Below are 22233 nucleotides of genomic sequence, written 5' to 3' on the forward strand. Positions count from 1 at the left end.
ATGCTGGAGGCTCCATAGAGGCAGTTCACTCCTCTGAAAGCAAAAGAAACCTGAATTTTTTTTTTTACCTGACCTTGACTCTGAGCCATGCCCAACACATGCATGCTGGGATTATCAAGCACTTCAGGTTAGGTTGTGGGGTTTTTTTCTTATTTAACCTCACTTGCCCAGCACTGTATTGTCTGCCTTGGTGACCTGTCAGCCTGGTTCCCAAAAAACCTCTTACAAAACAGTTCACCTTTCATAATAGGTGTTTTAAAGTCCAGTCTGTGTGGGCTTGTTTGCTAAGGCCAGTGACAGTGATGACAGTGTCCTATCTTGCATAAGGAATTTGGAAAGAGAGAGCCACGAGGGAAGGGCACACAGCTTCACTGGTGCGTGACATGGGGCAGTGGTGTAAGCACCTGCTGCCCGCACCCAGCCCCCAGGGCACCAACCTCCCTCTGACCCCAAAAGCTTCTAACCCCAAGAACAGCCACCTCAGGGATGGGTTTACCCCCTTGGCTCTGGCTTCCTCATCCTTATGGGTTCAGCACAAGGCTGGGAGACCCCCTCGATCCTCCCAGGGCCTTATTTTAGTCCTGGTATGCTTCAGGGAAGTGGAGAGGGTGCAAGTGGGTCCTCTGAGGTGGCTGCAAGGGCTGAAACACCAACTTGGGCATCTCCTGGGAGTGCACGAGCCACTGGGGCCATAGCTGGCATCTGACAGGGACATATCGGTGCCAGGATAGGATCTCAGCCTTGCTGCTGTGTCCTCATGCCTGGGGGGTGCCTGCAGCCCAGCCTGCCCCCCACCAGCCCGTCGGGTCAAGTATGTGTTGAACACGTCTCCTCTGAAGGAGCTTTGGGTTGGGACGGACCAGATAGCTGCCAGCTCTCCGCCTTGGACCTGAGAAGTGTTGTCAGGCCATGGAGGGACCAGTCCCCTCTCCCCTGCAGCAGGGTGGGTTTCTCTTCCTTTTGAAAAAGCATTGCCAGGGGGGTGCTGGTCCCCACGAGCGGGGTTGGGGGGGAGCAGTGTGTCTGCGAGGGACCTTCCCCCAGGCATTTGCCTCCCTTTTAAATCAGGTGGGTCTTGGAACGGAGTCAAGTGGTTTGCATAAACAGCCTGGAGTCAGGATTGCTGGGGCGCTCTGAAGGAAGCGTGGGGGTGATTAAGAGGGGATTTGGTGGGTGTGTGCGGGTGCGTGTGGGCGCATGCCTTCAGCCTCTCTGCGCTGCTCCCTGCTTGCCTGCAGCTCCAAAAATACAACAGGCTCCGATGGGAGCATCAGCTCCGGAGGGTCAGCGCTTTGTATTCGTGGGAGTGTCCCCGACTCCTTAACCTCCCATCACGCCTTCGCCTTCAGTGCCGTTGTGTCAGCTTTGCGTCAGAAAAACTCCCTTCAAATGAGTTTGGCTTTTCTTTAAAAACCCTTTCTTCATTAAGTGTTAGGGAAGATGGATGACAGCAGCTCCATCGCCTCCCGGGGTTGCTTGGCAGGTGCCAGCACAGCACATCTGGTGCTCTCTGCAGCTGGAAGGGAGCAGGTCAGCGCTGGTTTCCATTGACCAGCAGGCTGCAGGTGGTCAACATGAACATGTGGGGATGGGGACACGTGGGGAGAGGGACGGGGATAGGAGAGACCCGTGAGGACCTGCAAGGGGACATGGGAGAGTGGTGCCCTACATCTCCACCAGCCCCAGAGGTCTGCTTTTCCCAACTGGAGCATCTTGGCCAGTGCCAAGGTCAGGTGGTGCCCAGGTTCCTTTTGGGGAGCCCTCCAGGTAAGCCCCTCTCCCAACTATTGGCACTCGGAGCTTTCAGTGTTTGGGCTGTTGTTATTTTAATAAGAATTGAGTTTGCTGAATGCAGGAGAAGTCTTAAATCAGGCACATCTCTCACCTCCAGACAGCCGAAGTGCGTCTAGAAGAGCAGAGCTCCAGCTGCACAAGTCCTGGAGCAAAGGCTGTTTTTCTTTGCTCCAACTGTTTTGGGTGGCAGCTTCTTCCCAAACAAACAAACAAAAAACAACAAAAAAATCTCCTCTGCCCTTCGCCTCCCATCGTCCAGGCTCTCCGCATCCAGGGGCTGAGGGTGCTGTGTGGTCTCAGTGCCAGAAGCAGTGCAGGGTGGGATCGGGTGCCCTGAGCATCCCCCCTGGCTCCTCTGCTTCCCTGCTAACCCTGCTCGCAGGAGCCAGATTAGGAGGACTCGTGGTCAGGAGGGGAGCCGTCACACCCCAACGCCAATCTTCTTCTCCCCTTGTCGGTGCTCTCCAGCTGCATTTCTCCCACCTTGCCTTCCCTCAGGGCAGGCAGCCCCAGCTTGCTCCCAGGCATCTCGGGATCTGTGGCCCCATTTCGTGCATCCCCAGGTTATCACCATCGCATAAACCCATCTCAGGCCATCCTGCCACCTCTACCTCTCCCTGCCTGCCCGCTCTGAGTGCAGCTTGTCCCTCCCATCTCCTGCCTTCCATCCTCCCGTGAAGCACAGCCAGTGCTGGCTCCCCGTGGTCCTTCCATGCCTCTGCCTTCTTCCCATGCCCTGCCAACCCCAGCATTCCGGGGAGTCAGGCAGCCTCTCCTGCCCATCTTCCCTCCCCACCAGCATCCTCTCTCTCCTTCTCATCTCCCTGTCTGTCCTGGGATTAGGCTGACATTTGCTGCGCTAAATTCAGCCTTGGTGATCCACCCTCTTCCCTCCCCGGTGGTAAACAGCTTCTCTAGCTAACGCCTCACACCGGGAGAGCTCTCCCTCCAGCTGCTCTGCATCTCGGGCGGTCCCGGCCCTCCACTGTTTAACCAGTGCTTCCTTATCCGCATGACTTCAATAGGGTCTGGCCAGAGCTTCAGGAATAAAAATTAATGTTCTCTGGCCACAAGATCCCCTCTCCATTTCTCATCCGTGCAGAAGTCACCTCTCTGCTCCAGACCAGCCTGGCTGGACTACTTACACCGTCATCCCAGGTCAGGATTGGGTGAAGATGAAGGTGGTGGATCCACCTTTCACCTGCAGGACCATGTGCTGGGATGGGGCTTTGACTGTAGGACTTGCTGACTGGAGGGTGTAGAGCTTGTTCTGCTTCAAGGGTTTACTTTGAGATGTTTCACTTCCACTTTGTCCCTGTCTGGGAGGGTTTCCCGTGTTACACCCCATGTCATTGCTCTCTGGCTTTTTGTCAGCACAAAGTTCCAGCCTGGGACTTTGTCCTCTCCTGTTGGGCTGCCGTGGTGGCAGATACCTTCTTGGTGCTAGCCTGTCTGCTGACACCCCTTCAGGATGTGGCTGGAGAGCTCATGCTGGTCCCTGTGACCCTTCTTCCCTCTTTTTTGGTGTTTGCCTTTCTCCTTCTGCTTTTCTGTGGTCTCCAGGTTGTTCCACACCTGCCCTTGCACTGTCAGGGCTCAATTTTCTCCTCCTTCACCTCCAGCCTCTTCTCTTCTGCTGTTTGCCAGCATCTCTCCCATCTCTTAGGCTTTTAGATACCTAGCTGTGTCTTCTGACTGGTGCTATCCTCCCTCGCAGGAGAAGCTTCCCAAGAAGCCATCCTCTTCTTCTACCTAAATTCTCTTGCAATGGATAGACCTGGCTCTGTGTCCTCCTCTACTCCACAAAAAGTGCTCCACCCCCCTACACCATGTGCATCCTCTGTGTCGGGTGGACAATTTTCATTCTTTTTCTGCTTTGTGGGTGTTTTTTTTTTTTCTTTCCACACAATGGGTCAGGGCTTTGGGTGCTACCACCATTTCAAATAAATGTTAATAATGAGTGTTGCTGCTCTCCTAGCCAAGGACATAAGGAATTTGTCAGCCCTGCAGTACCTTTGATCCCCCATTCATCATCTTGGTCTTCCCACCGTTATCTTTGTGGGACATGCTTCCGGTATTGAGCAAATATTTGATTTCCTGTGGATTTAAATGAAAAGACCTTCCCCCCCTTCCCTCCCTCCCCCCCCCCTTTTTTTTTTTTTTAATGATTTTAAAATACTTTTGGCACCATGTGGATGCATTCCATTCCAAGAAAAATAAAGGAAAACTTTTCTGACTAAATATAGATCAAACGACACTTGTGAGCTGCCTCTTGCATCCCCGGCTGAGAGCACTTTCCTCTCCCAGGCCACCCGGGCTCTTTTGACCACGCTTCTGCCCTGCCCTGCAAACTCTCCGTGTTCCCCCCTCCGCTCCAGGCAAGCGCTGCCTCCGTTGGTTGCTGGCTCAGCTCACAGCCTGGCTCAAGGGGAAGATGCTGTTTTTAGAATACCACAGAGGTGTTCCAGTAGTGAGACTACATTGTGCATATTTCATCCTTACCCTCTGGGGCTTTTAAAGCCTTTTTTAAACTTTTTCTTGCAACACCCCTTGGAGCAGGTTCTGTTAATTGACTTTACAGCTGAGCGTATCCAAGGGGCCGGCTGGAAATAGCTGGGTCTCAGGTAGCCTAAGCCAGCACGGCTCCCTTTCAGCTGGTTGGCTCTAACATGGTCTCAGGAGCGTCCACCCAGTCTATGCAAAGTCAAGGCTGTCTCATCCATCACTGTACGACTCCCAGCGCAATGGGTCCTCCTCAGGTTGGAGGGGTAACCTTGAGGACCACGCAAGGGTTGTCACAGGGCAAATACCAATGAATCTTAATAACAGTAAAGCAGAGAAAAGAAACAAACAGTGCTCCTTGTCCTCTCTTCTGGACGCTGCATTGTTCATTTTGCAAAGCTGAGTTCATCATGGATCCAGGGCTGAGCCCTTCAGCAGATCTGTTGCATATCAGAGGTGCAGCCGTGTTGGCCAACTTGAGTCCACGTGCGTACGACTCTCCAATCCCTCGCACGGGGCAGGCCACCAGCAGTTACACATCAGCAGGGCACTCAGCAGGTACTAACCGGGATGGCACTTGTTTTGCCTGCAGGTGTTTGTGCTGTGCCATGGGCTTCTCCAGCTCTCCCAGCTCCTCTACAGCGCCAACTTCAAGAGCAGCCTCACTACCATTGAGAAGCGCTTTGGGCTCTCCAGTCTCTCTTCAGGTTTCATCTCCAGCTTGCACGAGGTAACTGGTGAGAAGCTTGTGCAGGGGCCCCACGGGGTGGCCAGAATGTGGGGGGGACCTTCCCAGAATAGGGTCTCAGGGTTGTTCACATCCAGGGCTTCCTTGGTCATTCCTATACGTGCTAGGTGAAGCAGATGTTGCTCTGCACTTGGAAACCTCTTCATACCTCATTTTTGCTGTACCATACACCAGGAGGTTGAACGTAGGGTATGTGGTGGGGACGTGGCCTCGGAGGGCAGCTGCAGAAGGCAGGTTGTTTCGGAGGAGTCCACTCCACCTTTGGATGCCATGCACATCCAGCAGAGACATGACTGGGAGACAGAAAACATGCAGTGTGGTTCCTCTCCACTGATCGCAGTTAACAGCTGTTGTGAAGAAGAGCTTTTTATTACGAGTAGTATCCACACAACTACATCTCTGTGAGCAATTTCCAGTAGAAGTATCTATTTTCGTAGGTTTCTCACTGGCTTTGGGAAAGAGCCTGGCCTGAATCATTCCAAACTTTCTCTAAAAGGAGACCCTGGCCAGCTGTCTCTCCAAGATCTAGTCCTTTTCTACAGTGGTCTCAGCTCCTCATGGCCCTGCAGCAAAGTAGTGACTTTCACTGACATATTGCTGACCTGGCTGAGGATTTTCCCACAAACACTTTCTAATCACTTGTCTCTGGAGTAAGTTTTCTAGTTTACCTTGTCATGAATTGTATCCTTCCTGGTAGCTCTTCAAGGCCAGCTAGGAAAAGACCTGCTGGCAGAGACTTCCTTTTGGTGGCACAGACCAGGAAGTGCTTGGTGGCAACCCACCACCATGCCCACAGCTGGTCTTGCATGGGATCCACCGAGAGGCTGGGCACTGGGGATCCTCCTGGGTCCTTGGGGAAGTAGATGCCCAGGTCTTACCTCAACCAGCACCTACATCTGGCATTAAAAAGACTGGCTCAAAGTCCACTGAGACCAGTGAAGGACTTCCCACTGATTGTGGCTAGGTCCAAGCCATGCAAAGAAAGGGACTCGGTATGGACAGTACAACATTGGTAATAATGAACTGGTATAATTAAGCCCTGTGGAGTGTCTCAGAGCTGTAACCCACATGCTCCTGACCCACCAGAGAACTTAGGCTGATGAGAATTAATGCCTGGAGAAGTGATACCAAAGCAAACGTCATGCAGGGCTGTTACTGCAGGAATATAAAGGGGAAAAGGACGGGAGCAGGATGTCTGCCATGCTGTTAAGGAGTAGCAGCTTGTAGACAACAGATACAGCTTTATTCCTCTGCTTTCCGAGAGAACTTTCTGTGCTTTACTCCAACTCTGTTTGAGCTGCCCGGTCTGTCCCACCTTTTTGCACTGATGGCTGCAGCAATTCCAAGAACAAAAACCACAAAGAGACAAACGAAGGAGCCCATGTAAACATAAATAAAAAGAATTCTTAGCCACACATGCTGAGGTTAAAATAATGTTTAGCTGGTCCCAAGCTGACAAAGCCAATGTAATGGTAATTTTATGGTGTTCGTCCACTTGCCTGAGAAAGCTGCGTGTTTTCCCAGCTTTTGAACCGATCATACCTGCAGCTGCAAATGCCCAGAGTCACAAACATTTGCAATAAGCTGGACTTTGGGTCTGTTTAGAGTCAGGGGAATGGAGGCATCACGCTTCATTTCTTGCTGCTTTTGGGGGAAATATTAGTTTATGCCATATCCTGTGGGGTGGGGGGCAGGTGTGGGTGCTGGAAAAAGCCCCAGCCAGGTCACAGGAGGTTGTGAAGTCACCCGTGACAGCAAGGGATGCACATGGGTGATGGACACCCAGGAGCTGTCCCGCTGGCTTTCGATGGGGAGGGACCACTGACTTGCTGTGAATATGCAGGGTGAAGGGCTGTCCCATTCCTGCTTTTGGGGGGGTCAAACACCACCTGAGGGAGCTCTCCACCCACCCAGACACAGCCACTGGGGACCAGTTATAGGGTCTTGACTTCCTCCGTGATGTCTTCTGACATTCCCATTTTGCTGTGCCCTTTCCAGATCGGCAACGTGGTCCTCATCATCTTTGTCAGCTACTTCGGCAGCCGAGTTCACCGCCCACGGGTGATCGGCATGGGGGGGCTGCTGCTGGCGCTGGGGGCGTTCCTGGTTACCCTGCCCCACTTCCTATCAGACCCCTACGAATACACCGCGCTGAGCACCGGTAAGCACCTCCATCCTCCCCACCATGAGCCGTCCCAGCACAAATCCTTCTCCCGTTGCTCTGGGCTGGGTTACCTGTGCCCACCCAAAAAAGACAGGCTGTATCCAGCACGCGCACAATTTAAATGCAGCGTTTGGAGGGAAAAACTAAAGGTAGAGATTTGCTCTTTTAAGCTGGACTTCAGTATAGCTTTGCAACCCCTGCTGAACGCAACAACTGCATGTGGGATCCTTCTGCCTCTTCTGGGCATGTCGTGCCTGCTGCAGTTTCAGGTGCCAAGTGCTGCGGTCATGCTGAAGTACCTAAATTCCCCATGGATGCTCTGGGAGGCCTTCAAAGGGAGCAGTCTGTGCCTCAAGTTCAGCAGGAAGGATCTCCTCTCCAAGCTGCCCAGACACCTCTCCCTCCCACCAGTGCCCAAGGAGCTTGCTGTAGGGCTGGGACCCCTGAGAGGGCCATCACCCCACATGGGCACGCCAACCCAGGAACATTTGTGAGGAGGTTCCACATTCAGTGGAAGAGCACATCCTTCCACGTGGATACTACAAAATATACCTGAAAACTAATCGTGTAATTAGCTTAATCTGTTATTTTAAATATGCTTCTCTCCTGGCTGTGCCCCCCCGTGTCTCTTCAGACAGCGAGGCACACAGTGTCCCTGCTCTCCGCACAGGTGGTGTGTCCCTCCAACCTGCTCCTGGGCACCCTGGCAATAGGTTTGCTCTCTGTAGCATCAAAAGGGCCCCAGCTGCAGCTCTAACACTGTGATGACAGCATTGTTATCAACAACGGCGTGTCATTTAGTGGTCCAAAAAGCCAGCCAGGGAGAGAATGTGAAACCAGCTGCGAGCAGAGCGTGCTGCTGGAGGGGCAGCAAACGGGGGCAGAAGCCCTGGGGTGCAGGAGATGCTGGTTCTGCTGCTGCTGCCCCGTGTGACTGTGGGCAAAGCGGTTCACTTCTGGCTTTTTTGGGGCACTGGTGCATTTACGGAGGGGAGTCAATGGCTCCACGGTACTTGCTACTGAGGCTTTGTACTTTTCTGAGCGCTGAGCTTGATTCATGCCAGAACAGCTCTTGCTGTATCGGCCTCGTTCGGATGGCACCAGCGAGGTGCCGACCTTCTTCGCCTCTCCCCTGGCTTCTGTGCTTGACAAAAGACGTCGCTCGGTCCTGCTGCCAAGAGCTGTGCAGCACAGGGGAGAAGAGTGGCGCGCAGTCCTGCTGAGCACCCAGGCTGGGCGCAGTCCAGCTGGTGGCCACCTGCAGCCCGAAGCCTTTTGGAAAGGGAAGGAGCATCCTCGTTACTGGAGTCACAGAGGCATTGCAGCGTGAGAAGTGAGGCTGTTTCCCTGCTGCTGAGCATGTGGGTGATGCAGCAGAGTTAAGGTCTCCTGTCCCCAGGGCCTGTTTTGCTCTAGCCACTGAGCCGTACGACCCATGCTAAGGGGGGCTACTGGTTTAACTGGGCGGGCTTTGGGAACAAGCTAGTACAGCTCCAGGTTCTGTGCTGAATGCAGGTATGCAGCAGAGTCTGCATCACACAACAAGGCTGGATTTGGTCTTCCCAAAGTGACCTCAGGCCCTAAATCCTCGGGATGCCAATGAGCCTTAGCGCCCCTGGGGACTGGTCCCTCTGAAAACCCCAGGTCACCTCAGCTCTGTGCCAGGTCGCTCCCCCTGCGCCTGTGCCACCGAGGGGGATGGCAGCGGCCGCAGCAGTGCCAGCCTGGGAAAGCCTTCCACTTGGAGTTAGAAGGTGCTTTCTCCTGGAAAGGCTCAGAGCCCCGTGCATGGCATCGCAGCCTGATCCTCTCGGCTCAGGGAGCCTTGGCTGTGCCGGAGAGCTGCTGGGTGGCCTTAGGCAAGTTGCTGCCTTTAGTTGGGTCCTGTCTTCACTGCAGCTCGATAGGATGCAAAGCCCAGATGGGGAGCAAAGCACAGCAAGGGCAGAGATGCTCAAGAGGTGCCTGACAGTCACTGCTCCCACCAAAGGGTTAGAGATCCTCTGGCTTTGCTCTACCACATCAGTTCTGGGAAATCTGGCACTGCCATTGTTGATCTGCAAGCCCAGACCCCACTAACCATTATTAAAAATGATGGCCCAGTGTGGGGCTGAGTGTGCCAGTGCTCATGCAGGAATAAGAAGACTGACTCTCCGCTGGCTTGCAGCTGCCTCGCTGCTATGCAGCCTCAAGTGTCTTTGTGCTTTTCAAGTCAGATGGTTTGGAGAGTGGGTCAGCCATTAGATGCCAGGTTTTCTGAGAGCTTACAGTCCTGCTTCAGGCTGTGAACTGGTCTGGACCCAGGACAGGGGCTGCTATCACTGCAAAGGAAACAAGTCAAAGGAGCAGGTATCATCCTGCTCCCTGCATGGAGCTGTGCGTGTCGTGTCCTGGTATTTCCAGCCCATGAAGATACTCCAGTCCTGTCTGGAGTTTGCATGGCAGTCTTGAGCAGGGTGAAGACCTCTCCTTGTCCAGATGGTGTGAAGAAGTAGGGTCCTTGCTTTGGGAGGTGGTGGGCTGCTCCTGAGCAGGGTTGGCAACAGAGATTCAGGGGCAGGGTGTCCTGCTCAGGGCAGCCAGGTCACCCCAGAGAGCATCACTCCCTGTTACTGGCTGGGTACCACAAGGGAGCAAAGACCATTGATAACAAAAAGCCAGCCATGGGCTGGGTTTACCCTCGTTGAACCGAGAGCAGCCTCGCTCCATGGCATGCCATCTGGCATGGGAGGTTTCTGTGGCTTTTGTTTTTGCTGTGGTAAGATCTTTATTAGAAAAGGAGGCTCCTTCTATCTGGCAACGTGGACTCTGTAGACAACGTGCCTTCAAATGGACTTACATAAGGATTTTTGTGGTGACCTACTATTAGGAATGTGCTGCCGCGCTATGCCAATGAAAACCCCGTATCACCTGATAAATATTTGGTTTTGGTTTGTGTCTGTTTGCTCAGAAGTGTAGAAAATCCAGAGTTATTGCATTAACAAGAAAGAGGTGATAGGAATGTTGAACCAATTACAAATAATGGGGGGGAAAAAAAAAAAAGAAAAAACAAAAGCTGGAGTGGGAAGAGCTAGCAAGGAAAGGCCAGGACGCTCTGTTTGCTCTGTAACCCCTTCATTTTGCATGAAAGCCAGCTTTTTCCACCTGTGAATATTTAGGGTTTTCCACTGGCTTTGGCACCATCTGTCCAAAGACTTTTGTGGGTCGGCTGGTCCCAGCGCTGCCGCAGCTTGGCAGGAGAGCTTTTTATCCTCTGCGGGCAGCTGGAATGCAGCTCGCGGGAGCTGGGCTGCAGGCTGGCCCTTCACAGGAGAAACTAATGTGCTTCCTTCCTCTCTGGCCAGCTTGTCTTTAAAAGTATGATAAAACCCACGGCCTCGTCATTTGCTACGCTGACCTCAGTATAATACCCCAAAGGAAGGGAAAGATGATGAGAACTGCTAAATAAAACGAGCAATCCATCTGAAATCCAGCAGTGAGTGCCTACTCAGCAAACCTGGGTGATTTCCCAGGTTTGGTGTGGGAGGAGGCAGGGGACATGCCCAGCGTTGTAACATTCATTATTTTTCCCTTTCAGGTAACAAAAGCCAGGTCCAGGCTGAACTCTGCTATGCAGAGAATAAGTTTGTGTGCCCGAACACCACCCAGGATCCCCAGAAGGAGGCCAGCAGCATATGGGCAATGATGGTCATTGCCCAGCTGCTGGCTGGAATTGGGACAGTTCCCATCCAGCCCTTTGGAATATCCTACGTAGACGACTTTGCAGAAGCAAACAATTCCCCGCTGTATGTTGGTAAGTGGGACCATCGCTGGATGTTGTTGTGTATCCTCTGGACCTTAGAGGTGAGGTGTAGAGGTGCTCATCTGGAGAGGATGATCTGTGGACATGGGCTGAGTGGCCAGCGTGACTCAGATGCGATCCTTCCCCATTAAAAGGCTGGGCTGTCTCTCCCCTTGACGGTCAGCTCTTCTCTGTAGGGTCATATGGAAGCTGTGGGTCGTAGGAAGCCAAAGAATCAGGGAAAGGAGGTCAGATGGATGGGCTGGGTCTTCTCCCTTGCGTCTGTGAGAGCTTATGCCATCCATGGGGGGAAACAGCAGTAAGGAAACCTTCTCAGAGGCTGCCTCCTGCTCTTATCGAGCATCAGTTGATCACAGTTCAACCAGAGGTGTGACAGCCTGCAGGAGCCAATTAACACAGGGTTTGGATCAAGGGTTCAAGATTGGCATGTCTCCCATGAGATCAGCCCGTGCCCGGTGGGGGCTCCCAGGCTCGGGAGGACTGCTTCATTGCAAAGAGGTAGGAGCTGGCTGCCATGTTACAAGATATTTTTGTCCTCTGGATGGCAATCCCCATCTGGCACTGGCCTGCCTACGTGAGCTTCAAGCTCAGCCCATAAGCTATTTACAAACTCAATTCCTCCTGGTGACGAACAATGTCTTTAAAGCAGCCAAAGGCATCAGCGTGATTTAAGAGGCCAAAGCGGATGTTCCAAAATAAGGTAAGCCCTAATGGAGAAGGAAAGCCTTCAGAGTTAGACTCCCAAGGACAGGCTTTGGACAAACACCGGAGTGCTTGGCAGGGTCTCCAGACCCACCCAGGTGTGCTTTGCTCCAGGCTCCTGCTGGGAAGGGCTGCTGCACCACCAACGTTTCCTGTGCGGCCAGTACTCGCTCTTCTCAGCTCAGGTACAATGGTCTGGACTGGCAGAAGGAGGGACAGGGCACCCTGGGCTTCCCCGCATGATGAGGGATCACCGTTCCCAGGACCTCTGAGTGCCCTTTGGAGCCCCAAGTTGGCAGGTCCTGAAGATGAAGGAAAATGGGACTGGCTTGTTCTTTATACTATGGGGGGGTCACTTTAGGGCCATGGAATGTCCGTGTCAAGGGGGATGGCTACTGGGAGCCTGGATTGCCTCAATACAACGTAAATACCATTGCCCTTCGAGTCTTGTTTCATTTTAGGTCTCAGCATCTTCCTGTGAAAAGGAACATTACTGTCTGTGCATGAGGTTAAATATTCCTTCTCTAAAGACCCTGCCCTTCAATACTTCGGTTTATATTACAGAAACAAAAGCACTGCCTTGCTTAATAAAAAAAAAAAAAAAAAAAAGTGTTTTTAAAATAGTTGCACAGCTGAGGCATAGCAGTGGTCAGGCACTTTCATACCCAGTGTGCTCAAACGCTCCAGATCAGCAAAATGCACAGAAATGGTCACTGCAGCTCAAGCAAACTGTCTCCCTTTCAGCATCTCAAGAAGGTTGTGCAAAGAGTTTCTTTCAGGGAGGGAACCTGAATCCTTTCATTCTAAAGGAGCCAAAGGGAAACATTTTGACCTTACGGGTTAGGTCCAAGTTATCTGGTTTTTGAACAAGGATAGTTCAGCTGAACCAAGTGTGATCTGTTGGCCTTTTTGCTGTCAGCATCGTTCACCTCCCCTGGTTTGCACCAAATGTTTTCACTTGGATGTAAGGCTTTTAAGGTCTCCATCACCTGAAGGAGTCCAGGGTGCCACTGCCCTGCTGCTTTCTCCCTTCATCACCGTGAATCAGGGATGTTGACAGTGTAGCTGACAACTTTTAGTGCATCAGCAAAGCTGTGATGGCAGCAGAGCAGATGGATTTTTTTCTGCAGGCAGCTGCTTGCCTTCCTCATAATGCTGTTAGCTAAACACCACGCTCAGCACCTGAGCAATGGGGATCTTACCATCTGCTGCTTGATAAAAGATGTTTTTTTGCTCTGCACGTTGTAACACCATTCCTGCCTGACACAGGAAGACAAAAGCCAGATCTGCATTGAAGCTACCATTCCCTGCTCACACCGGCACTCTCTGCTCCCTTTTTTCAGCAATCCTCTTCGCCATTGCTGTGTTTGGCCCTGCTTTTGGATACTTGTTGGGATCCGTGGTGCTGCAGCTCTTTGTGGATATTGGAAGAGTTGATATTGGTGAGTATTTCTCAAGTAGCGATGGTCCTCCTAAAAGCCTTATGTGAGTCAGAAGCACACTCTGAGATGACTGGTGGCAGAAGCCACCAGTCCCATGACCCACAAAACCCACTCCTCTGGAAAGACCTGAACCTGGAATAGCACCCCCAGCACATTCCTTCACTCTGTCTCCCTGTGAGGAAGGCTACGGATAGTCCTGGAGCCACTACGGAAGCAGAGCCCTGTGGTAGGGACATTTCAATGTCCTACTCATGGTGCTGCACGGAAGCACTGGTGGTCACTGCTGGGGTCTGCCCACTGCTGCCATGCTGAGGAAGTAGCACACTACCCCGGCACAGTGGTGGAGAGGAGCAGGGGCATCTGAAGCATCCAGGGATGAAGACAACCACAGGGCAACCACTGTCCGATGGGTGCACGGGAAGGCTTGATTCTGCCCGTCGTCCTCCCCACCACCCTTCACCAGCATCTGCAGAGGGGGACCGAGCCAGTGCCAGCACGGGGCTTATTTTCTTTATCTGGTGCATGCTTATTATTTCTGGTAACTTAATCACTGAAGAATTCTCCACAGCTTCATCATTAATGTGGCTTTTCCTGAGTTTCCTTAGAGAGATCAGAGCTCGCCTGACATTTTTGTCCGGTGCCTGATAAGAATAATAAATGAAACTGGGGCAGGAAATGGCAAAAAGCCTTGGCTTGCTCCCCACGGCGGCAGACGGATTTAGCAGTCTCTGCCCAGTCGCTCCATGATGACGTTCAAGCTCCAGAGTGGAGTGGTCCTGTTTGGGGAAGTGGGGCGATTGTTTCAGTGGGGTGTGGGCTCCTCTCCTGCCGCACCCTGGCACGGGGCTCCCACCCGGAGACTGCTGCTGGTTCCTTTCCCAGCCACCATGTCCCGGCAATGGGGAGATGCGGTCCCCATGCCAAGCCAAGCAATCTGTCAACCTCCCGTGAGCATCGCTTGGCCCAGCCGAAGGATGTCTGTACTGGAGACGGAGTGGCTCTCACCTTCTCCTCCTTTTTCCGGAGAAGGCGCCCAGAGTTTCTTCCACTCGGAAACCAGGCTCATTAGCAGCACTCTTCTGCCAGCACGGGTCCTTCCCTTGGTCTCTGCAAGCAGAGAGTGACCAAGCCAGGAACAATGGGAGAGCAGTTTTTTCCAGGAAAGGGGCTGTGGCATTTCCCAGTCCCTTTCTCAATTCAGCATCCCTGGCAGGCGGCGCGGTCCAAGCCCACCGTACACCCCAGGCAGAGGAGGATGGAGTTGGGTCCCCACAACTGCCACCTTACTGGCTGGCTCGACAGGGAAGAGTTGAACCTGGGCCATCAACATACTTCGAAGCTGACTAAATCCATCCTACGGTCATCTGGGAGGCTCAGCACAGTTTGGATGGGGAGTGGCGGTGCAGGTTCCTGGCCAAAGGAAGGGAGGTCAAACACTGTCAGGGCTGGTCTTGCTACCAGTGCTGGTGGGACCTCCCATCTCCAGACATTTGCTCTTCCACGCTGGTGAAGAGTCCCTTGGAGTGTGCCCACACGGACCCTTTGTGCTCCACCAGTCCGTGTTTGCACAGGTGTTTGCCCTTTTCACCCTCAGGCGTGCAGAAGCAGAGCTCTTACGATGGGTCCTTGTGTCTTGCAGCTACAGTGGCCCTGACGCCGAGGGACCAGCGGTGGATCGGAGCCTGGTGGCTGGGACTGCTGATCTCCTCAGGCTGCTTGGTGCTCACATCCATTCCTTATTTCTTTTTCCCTCGGTACATGCTGAAAGGAGAGGTGAGACCTCATCTCCAGAGGGCCAGAACATTTCGGTGGCAGGGCTGCGCTCGGGGAGGGAATACCTGTCTCCGGAGGAGAGGGGTGGGAGGAAGGAAGGGAGCCCAGCAACCCTCCTCAGGTGTGGTTACAACTCCTCACAAGTTTTCTGGGCGAGCTTTGTGCCTCTAACACACGAAGGACGAGACCTTTTACTTCTTGACCATTAGCTGGAAAGCCAGAACCACCACAACTCAGCGGACCAAACCCAGACTTCACATCCTTCCCGCTAGCTGCATTGGCAGCATCTCTTGGGAAGGCTTTGGGTAGACCTGTGCCTTCCCTGGAGCAGTGGGAGGGCTGGGTGGCTTCTTGGGGCTCCTGCATGCTGTCCTCCTTGGTAAGGGGTCTGTCCGTGGGGATTTGACACCCCCGGGGTGTCTGACCCAGTTCTGCTGGTGATGGCTGTATCTTAATGCCCCATTGCAACACCCTCTGCAAGGACCTCCTCCCCTGACGCCGGCAGCAGCAGCAGCGGTGGCAACCCCCGCTCGGAGCCGAGCGTCCCCAAGGAACAGCACTGGGATAAAGCTGGGCAGAAGACTTTGATAAATGGGCTTTTGTTTGGGGGAAAAATTGCGGAAAAGGGACAAGTTTCCCATTAAAACAAATTTTAAAAGATGCAAAATTATTATTCAGTGTTTTCAAAGCAAAGCCCCACTGGGTTAGTTTCAAAAGTAGTTTCATTTTGTTTTGTTTTGAAATAGTTTAATCATTGATTCTTTAAAGGTCAAAATCAACCCCTAAATATTTCATTATTATAGCAGGAGGACTCATCATTGAGCCGACCTGTCTCCAACTTCCATTGTCAGACTTTTTGCAGGATTAAAGAAGAGGTGCCTTGCCAGGGTTCAGGCAAGGAAAGCTTCCCAAGTTCTCAAAACCCTCCCGAGCAGGACAAGCGTTTGTCTTGCAGCTCTGCTCAAGGGCAGCTGTGACTTTGGAGATAATCCACCCCCTCGCTGTAATGGGAAGGGAAACTCTCAGGCTTGGCTGGGGGTCAAAGGCATCTGGGACAGACCCTGCTCCTCCGGAGCTCGCTGCCTGCCGGGACGGTGCCAGCCACGCACGGGTGCTGCCCTCACCGCAGGCTGCTCTTCTCTCCCTCCCCAGGACCCGAACGCGGAGGCTGGCATGCTCAGGAAGATGGAGAAGGGGGTAGCTGACGAAACCTCTCTGCTGGAGTTTATAAAAAGTAAAGGGCTGGCACTTAAAGGCGAGGGTGATGGGGGACACCGGGCCACGCTGGGTGGGTGGAGGCCACCACGCCAGCACTGCCCCGCTGAGGGGCTTCGTGGGAGCCGTGGGGTCTGGCCACCACGCTGCGGGCGATGCCAGGGCCAGAAGCACCTCCAGGGCTGTAGCACACCCTTCCCTAAGGATGTGGGGGAGGCGGACGCAGCCTCCCCTTGCTGTGGAGCAGAGGTCTGTGGGGCCTGAATTGTTTCTGAAGGTTGGTTTGAGGATTGTAAATGGCGTGAGCGTGCTGGGTGGTGTAACACAGCTCCGGGAGAGGCCACCGAGTGCTGGCGCCAGTGGCCGCCGCTTTGGGAAGGTCACCACACTGCAGCTTCTGCGGGTTTGTGTGTGTGTAGCTGAAACTGGCTTGAGTAGGGGGGTCACTGGTGAGAGAGACCAGTTTAATGACTTCTTCCAGCTCCTAGGATGACTTCTTTCCAGCTAAAGACCCTCTCTCCTTCCCTCTCCGTCCAGCACAGCCATAACCTGGCACTGCCAGCTCCCACTTCTCTCTCTCACTGGGCTTTGAGGAATGATGCCGGGTCTGTGGGGCACTCTGCTAGAAGGGGCAAGCTAATTAGAGACCAAATAAGCAGGCTGCTCCCGAGGAGCCTGGAGTCAGCCTGCCTCTGCTGAAAGGGCAGGGAGGACGCGATGTCCCATGGCGCTCATCAGCTGCAGGAGCGGCTCTGGTCACACCGCCCGAGGGTACAGGCCCTGCTCCAGGAGGACAAATGCACCGGGGCTGCGAAGTGCTCCTTGTGAGTCCAGGAAGGGGGAGAGGAAGGGTAGTGGGCAGAGCCGGCCCTCCACCTCGCTTCTCACAGTGCTTTGGCCACGGTCCTGCCAGCTGCCGGGCCAGATCAGGGTGCCTCCCCTTTCATTTTCCGTGCCCTTGGACATCCCCTGCACTAACTCCCAGGGAACAGCCTAAGGGTGGGGGGTTTCACGGTACAGATTGCTGACGTGAGGAACCCAGGGATAAAATACGTTTTTTCCTGCTGTTTCCCTGTAGGATTCCCAAAGATATTCCTCAGGCTGCTCCTCAACCCCCTCTTCATCCTCCTGGTGCTGGCTCAGTGCAGCTTCTCCTCCGTCATTGCGGGTCTGGCCACCTTCCTCAACAAGTTCCTGGAGAAGCAGTACGGTGCCTCCTCCTCCTACGCCAACTTCCTCATAGGTGAGTGCAGCCAGGCAGCAGCAGCCATAGGGTGAAAAATACCCATCCGACACCAAAAAATCAGAGACAAAACTCTGTCATACTCATTTTTCAGTTTTCGAAAGCAGGCATTCTTTATTTTCAGTGCCAGATGCATGGGGGAGAAGTTCCGCTTGACGTGCATATCGACTTTGTTCACCGTTTATCTTTATATAGCCAGCCTATACATATTAATGACATTTCTGAGAAATTATTAACATATTCATTACAATTCCAAAACTACTTGTCATACCTACATGCTTACTATGCACGTGTGGTCTAATGGGTCGGTGGTCCTCTGGTGGTCATTTGGGACATCTTCATCATTTCTTCATCCTCTTCCTCATCATCTTCCTCTTCTTCTTCTTCTCTTCCTTTTCGTGACCTTCTCTTCTCCTGGCCCTGTTTCGAGCACTCTTGGGTCATGTCTTGGTTTCGGACCGGTTCTTTTCTACTGGTAGCTAAACTACACAATGCAGCGTTGTACAGCTCAGCAACGTCATGGGTACATTAGTTGCAACATTTACAATTAAGCACAACTGGTAAAATTCCTCCAGTGTCACATTGGCCAGGAGCCACCTGCCCATATTCCCCAGTTTTTAGAAATCCTTCAGGAGGAAGTAATGGGAAACTGATATTCGGATGACCCCCAGGGATCACCTTAAGATGGGTGATGACTTCCCTGACCTGAGACGCCTGCGGGCCAGGACTCTGCTGTCTACATTTGTTCACTCTCTCTCGTGGGCCAGCAACCACTCTCATTGAAAACTTGCAGCCCCACCACGTGGGTGAAGCGGGTCTGGACCACTCGGATGCTTGGTCTTGCATCTCTCTAAGCCAGATTTCCGAGGCTTAGGTTTCTCATAGGTGCCAGCTGCCTTGGGTTTTGGCCTGTCTTGGGTAACAGTGGGGTCTCTGGGTTCTCCCAGTCACCATGAGGTCAAATCCACTACCTCCAACCCCTGTCCACAGGGAGGTGACTGGCAGGCAGGATCCCCAGCTAATGCCGTCGTTCTTCTGCAGGAGCTGTGAACCTGCCAGCAGCAGCACTTGGGATGCTCTTAGGAGGAATCATCATGAAACGTTTTGTCTTCTCCCTCCGGGCCATCCCCCGGTTTGCTGTGGTGGTGCTCGTTTTCTCCATTCTCATCTGCTTGCCCATTTTCTTCATGGGCTGCTCCACAGGGCGCATCGATGGGATCTACCCCCCCAGGTAACGCAGGCACTTGCGTTGTTTTCAGCTCCTTGTTCCTCCAGCTCTTGGCACAATTACCCATGGGGTGGGATACATGCAGGTGGAGGGCAAGAGGCAGTAGACATCACCATGCTACTGCTTGCTGCTTGGTCCCACTGCCTGGGGGAGATCTAAGCGCTATACAGCACAGAAAGCTTGGGAGGGCGTTTATTCGTGATTTTCTGTACCAAACCAGCAGGGTGTATTTTGCGCTCTGGATTTCTAGGGGGAAATTAGTAACGTTAGTGCCCACGTCCACATCAACCCTACACATGGGCACCTCGTGTGCTCCCTTTGTTCCAGCTGGACATCACCTTGTTCCTCATCTGGCTGGAAACTTTTGGCTCTTCTTGCCATGTCTTTTTAAGGTGAAAATGACATTTAGACTCCACCCCAGGCTTGCTGTCAAGTACATCGTGCTCATTTCCCAACGCACTGCCAGCAAGGGGCTTTCGTACAGATGTTTCCCATTGCTCACCAGCAATAAGCCTCCTGTCCTAGGGGTATGGTGGAGGGGTGAGGGACGGGGCAGTCCCTGTGCTTCACCCACTTAAATAGCCATGGTGAAGGAAAGCAACAGCACGCTGCCAATCCATGTGTGGGTGACATGTTTATATTTTGCTCTGAGCTCCGTACAGCATGCACCGCGCACTCAGGGGCATATGGAAGCCCGCTGAGGCGCTGGCATCTCAAGCTTTCTGCATGAGAGCAAGGCTTCAGACGTGAGGAGACCCCTCAGCTCAAGATCAGGTGCTGCAAGTGCTAAATTTTGAGCAGCACCTTGGCCTCTCAGCATTCACACAAGTTGACTGCCTGACTTGGCTCCAGTCTTGATGGGCTTTGCTGGGGGAGCTAGGAGCTGCTGGGGGGACTTGCATGGGAAAGGAGGCTCTTGCCTTATACTGTTTTGGAAACCTGCCCCCCTGCAATGGCAGCAGCGCATGAAGGCCTTTTGCCTGGGTCCCCAGGTAGCTGTGGGCTACGTGGATGGGTGAACCGGAGCCCAGCCCCATCCCACTGTGCCCAAAGGCAGGTCGGTCCCCGGTGCCAGCTTCCCGTAGGAGACGGACTGCGCTGCTCCAGCAGGTGAACTCCCTTGGGTAGCAAGGCAAGACAGGACAGATAATTTGATTTGTCCTCTTGACTTTCACACTGTCATCAGGCTTGTTTGGAAACGAGCCCGCTTCCAATTTCTGTCTGAATGGTGTTTCCAGCTGGGGCTGTTCGCACATCTGTTTGCGCAGCTCTGGATGGAGCCCAGATATGTTTCTCCAGGCATTTGGCCGATTAGTTTTCAGCTGGGGCACTGTTTGGGGCTGGGGTGTGTGTGTGTGTGTGTGTGTGTGTGTGTGGAGTGTGTGAGTACTTGTTTGCAGACATAACATAATTACTGCTACATTCACTGTACACTTGCAAAGGTACCTGCAGGGGATCAGGGTCTGGCAGAAGGCCAGCTTGCTGCTGGCGCCATCCCAGCACGAATAGGAATGGGGAAACTGGTCAACTAATCAGAGGGATTTTTCTTCCTCCTGTCCTAGTTCTTTATTTTTTTTTAAATTTTTTTTTCTCCTCCTTTTTGGCAGTACATTGAGTTCCCAGCAGCAGGTTAAGATGCCAAGTGGGTGCCACTGCTCTGAGCACATCTTTCACCCAGTGTGTGGAGAAAACAACGTGGAGTACATCTCCCCCTGCTTCGCTGGCTGCACAAACAGCACCGCTAATTCTTCCACTCCTGAAAAAACAGTGAGTAAACCAAGGGGTTTGCAAAGCAGAGCGCACCTTGCTCACTGGTGACGGTGGAGCTAATGATGCTGTAGGAACCTGAGAAATGCAGTAACGGGGCAGAGCCTTTTTGACGCAGTAAGCGGGGAGGACTACTGGAGATGAAGTCCTGAGGTGTGAGGGAGAATTGCTGCAATGCCCTGGGAGTCTGCTTGGAGAAATGGGGATGGCAGCACATCCCATTGCAGGATCCCACGGTCGTGCCTTAAAATAGGAGCTGATGCTCTTGTCAGTCTTCTGCAAAGTGATGTGGTCTGGTGCGTCACTAAAAACCCTGCTCTTGGCTTTGGGAGCTTTACATTTGTTTCTTCCAAATGTTTCCAACAGATCTACAAGAACTGTTCCCTGATCCCTGCTGGGAACGGTCTGTCCTTCGCCAAGACAGGCTCCTGTCCACTCAGCTGCTCCCACATGCTCCTTCCTGCCGTATTCCTCATCTCCTTTGCTGCCCTGGTAGCCTGCCTGTCCCACAACCCCCTCTACATGATGGTTTTACGGTGAGCAGTGGGCAGGGGCAGGTCGTAAGGCACTGGGGGAAGCATGATATGATGGGTTCCCCATGCTGGGGGTCAATGGAGCCTCTCAAATGTGCAACCAGGCCAAGGTGCTTGGCCAAATGCAGAGCCACCAGTGGCAGCTCTGACCACCCCCCACCCCCCATGGCTTCTCCCCTGCAGGGTGGTGAACCAGGATGAGAAGTCATTTGCCATTGGAGTCCAGTTCTTACTAATGAGGCTGCTGGGTGAGTGTCCATCTCCCAGTGAGGCTGGGGGAAGGCAGCAGGGTGCTCAGAGGCTTGCCCAAGCCCCAGGAGGTGTTGAACCTCCTCAGGGACAGCAAGCAAAGCATCCAGGCAGGGCAGGGTGGGCAGCCTGACTCCATCCTCTCTTCTCCAAAGCCTGGCTGCCAGCCCCGGCCATGTTTGGTGCCCTCATCGATTCCTCCTGCATCTACTGGCAAAAGCAGTGTACCCAGCGCCGGTTCTGCGCCTACTACAACAATGACTTCCTCCGCAACAGGTACCCTTGCTGTGTGTCCCCCTGTCCCCCCTCGGTGGGGACAACCATGGGGATGGTCCCCGGCGCAGCCTGGTGCTGGCTGGAGGTGCCATCTCCAGACAAAGCATCTCCCCACTCTTCTGACAGATACCTGGGGCTGCAGGTGGGCTACAAGGTGGTGGGCACCATCCTCCTCGCCCTCATCAGCTGGAAGGTGAAGAGGAGTAAGGAGTACAACGTGCAGGAGAAGGCAGCGGGGCTGGTGTAGCCCACCCAAGGACTGACTCCACACCCCCCGTTACCCACTGCCAGTACTTTGTCTTTTTTGGGTTTGTTTTTCCTCCTAAGGGAGCGAGTTCACCATAGCAGCTCTGAGCTCCCCTCCTGCAGCCGTGCTCCTGGCGAGGGATGCTCCATGCCAGCCCCATCCTGGCACCGGCTTCTCCCAGGCTCTCCAGCGGCACCTTGTCCATCACTTTGGGGAGGGGTAGCCCCCACCAGCTGGAGCAGGAGGCAGATGGGGGCTGGAGCGCAGCCCCATCCCACCAACCCAGAGAAGTGCCTGCTGTGGGCAATGGTCCCTGCTCCGGCGTGACGTCTCCAGCCAGGCAATGCCTGCCCAGCTGGGACAGGAGCAGGGGAAACGGCTGCCAACCCTGTGGGGCTGCCCTGTGCCCCCCCGCCTGCCCCCCCCTCACAGAGGTCAGCGTGGACACTGCACACATGTTGTGAAAAGCTGTAACTAGGGGTTTATTGCAGAACATGTCAGGGTTTGTTGCTTTTTTTATTATAATTAAATAAAGGTCACTTTTCCAA

The 22233-nt window shown here is 53.4% G+C and overlaps 1 protein-coding gene across 5 annotated transcripts in view; it reads left to right on the forward strand.

The window, feature by feature from the left end:
- Nucleotides 1-22233, forward strand: part of SLCO2A1 (solute carrier organic anion transporter family member 2A1) — a 71089-nt gene extending 48856 nt beyond the window's left edge. For all 5 annotated transcript variants that reach the window (XM_080410371.1, XM_080410369.1, XM_080410370.1 and 2 more), the window contains 13 exons: nucleotides 4889-5026; nucleotides 7043-7205; nucleotides 10786-11001; nucleotides 13056-13154; nucleotides 14794-14927; nucleotides 16080-16161; nucleotides 17221-17385; nucleotides 18427-18616; nucleotides 20221-20380; nucleotides 20747-20916; nucleotides 21097-21161; nucleotides 21318-21438; nucleotides 21565-22233. In XM_080410371.1, the coding sequence (XP_080266497.1) occupies nucleotides 4889-5026; nucleotides 7043-7205; nucleotides 10786-11001; nucleotides 13056-13154; nucleotides 14794-14927; nucleotides 16080-16161; nucleotides 17221-17385; nucleotides 18427-18616; nucleotides 20221-20380; nucleotides 20747-20916; nucleotides 21097-21161; nucleotides 21318-21438; nucleotides 21565-21685 (1824 nt within the window). In that variant the 3' untranslated portion in view covers nucleotides 21686-22233. The remainder of the gene's footprint in view (nucleotides 1-4888; nucleotides 5027-7042; nucleotides 7206-10785; nucleotides 11002-13055; nucleotides 13155-14793; nucleotides 14928-16079; nucleotides 16162-17220; nucleotides 17386-18426; nucleotides 18617-20220; nucleotides 20381-20746; nucleotides 20917-21096; nucleotides 21162-21317; nucleotides 21439-21564) is intronic.

This window comes from Falco punctatus (assembly GCF_963210335.1).
Source record: "Falco punctatus genome assembly, chromosome: 13".
In the NCBI taxonomy this organism is placed as follows: domain Eukaryota; kingdom Metazoa; phylum Chordata; class Aves; order Falconiformes; family Falconidae; genus Falco; species Falco punctatus.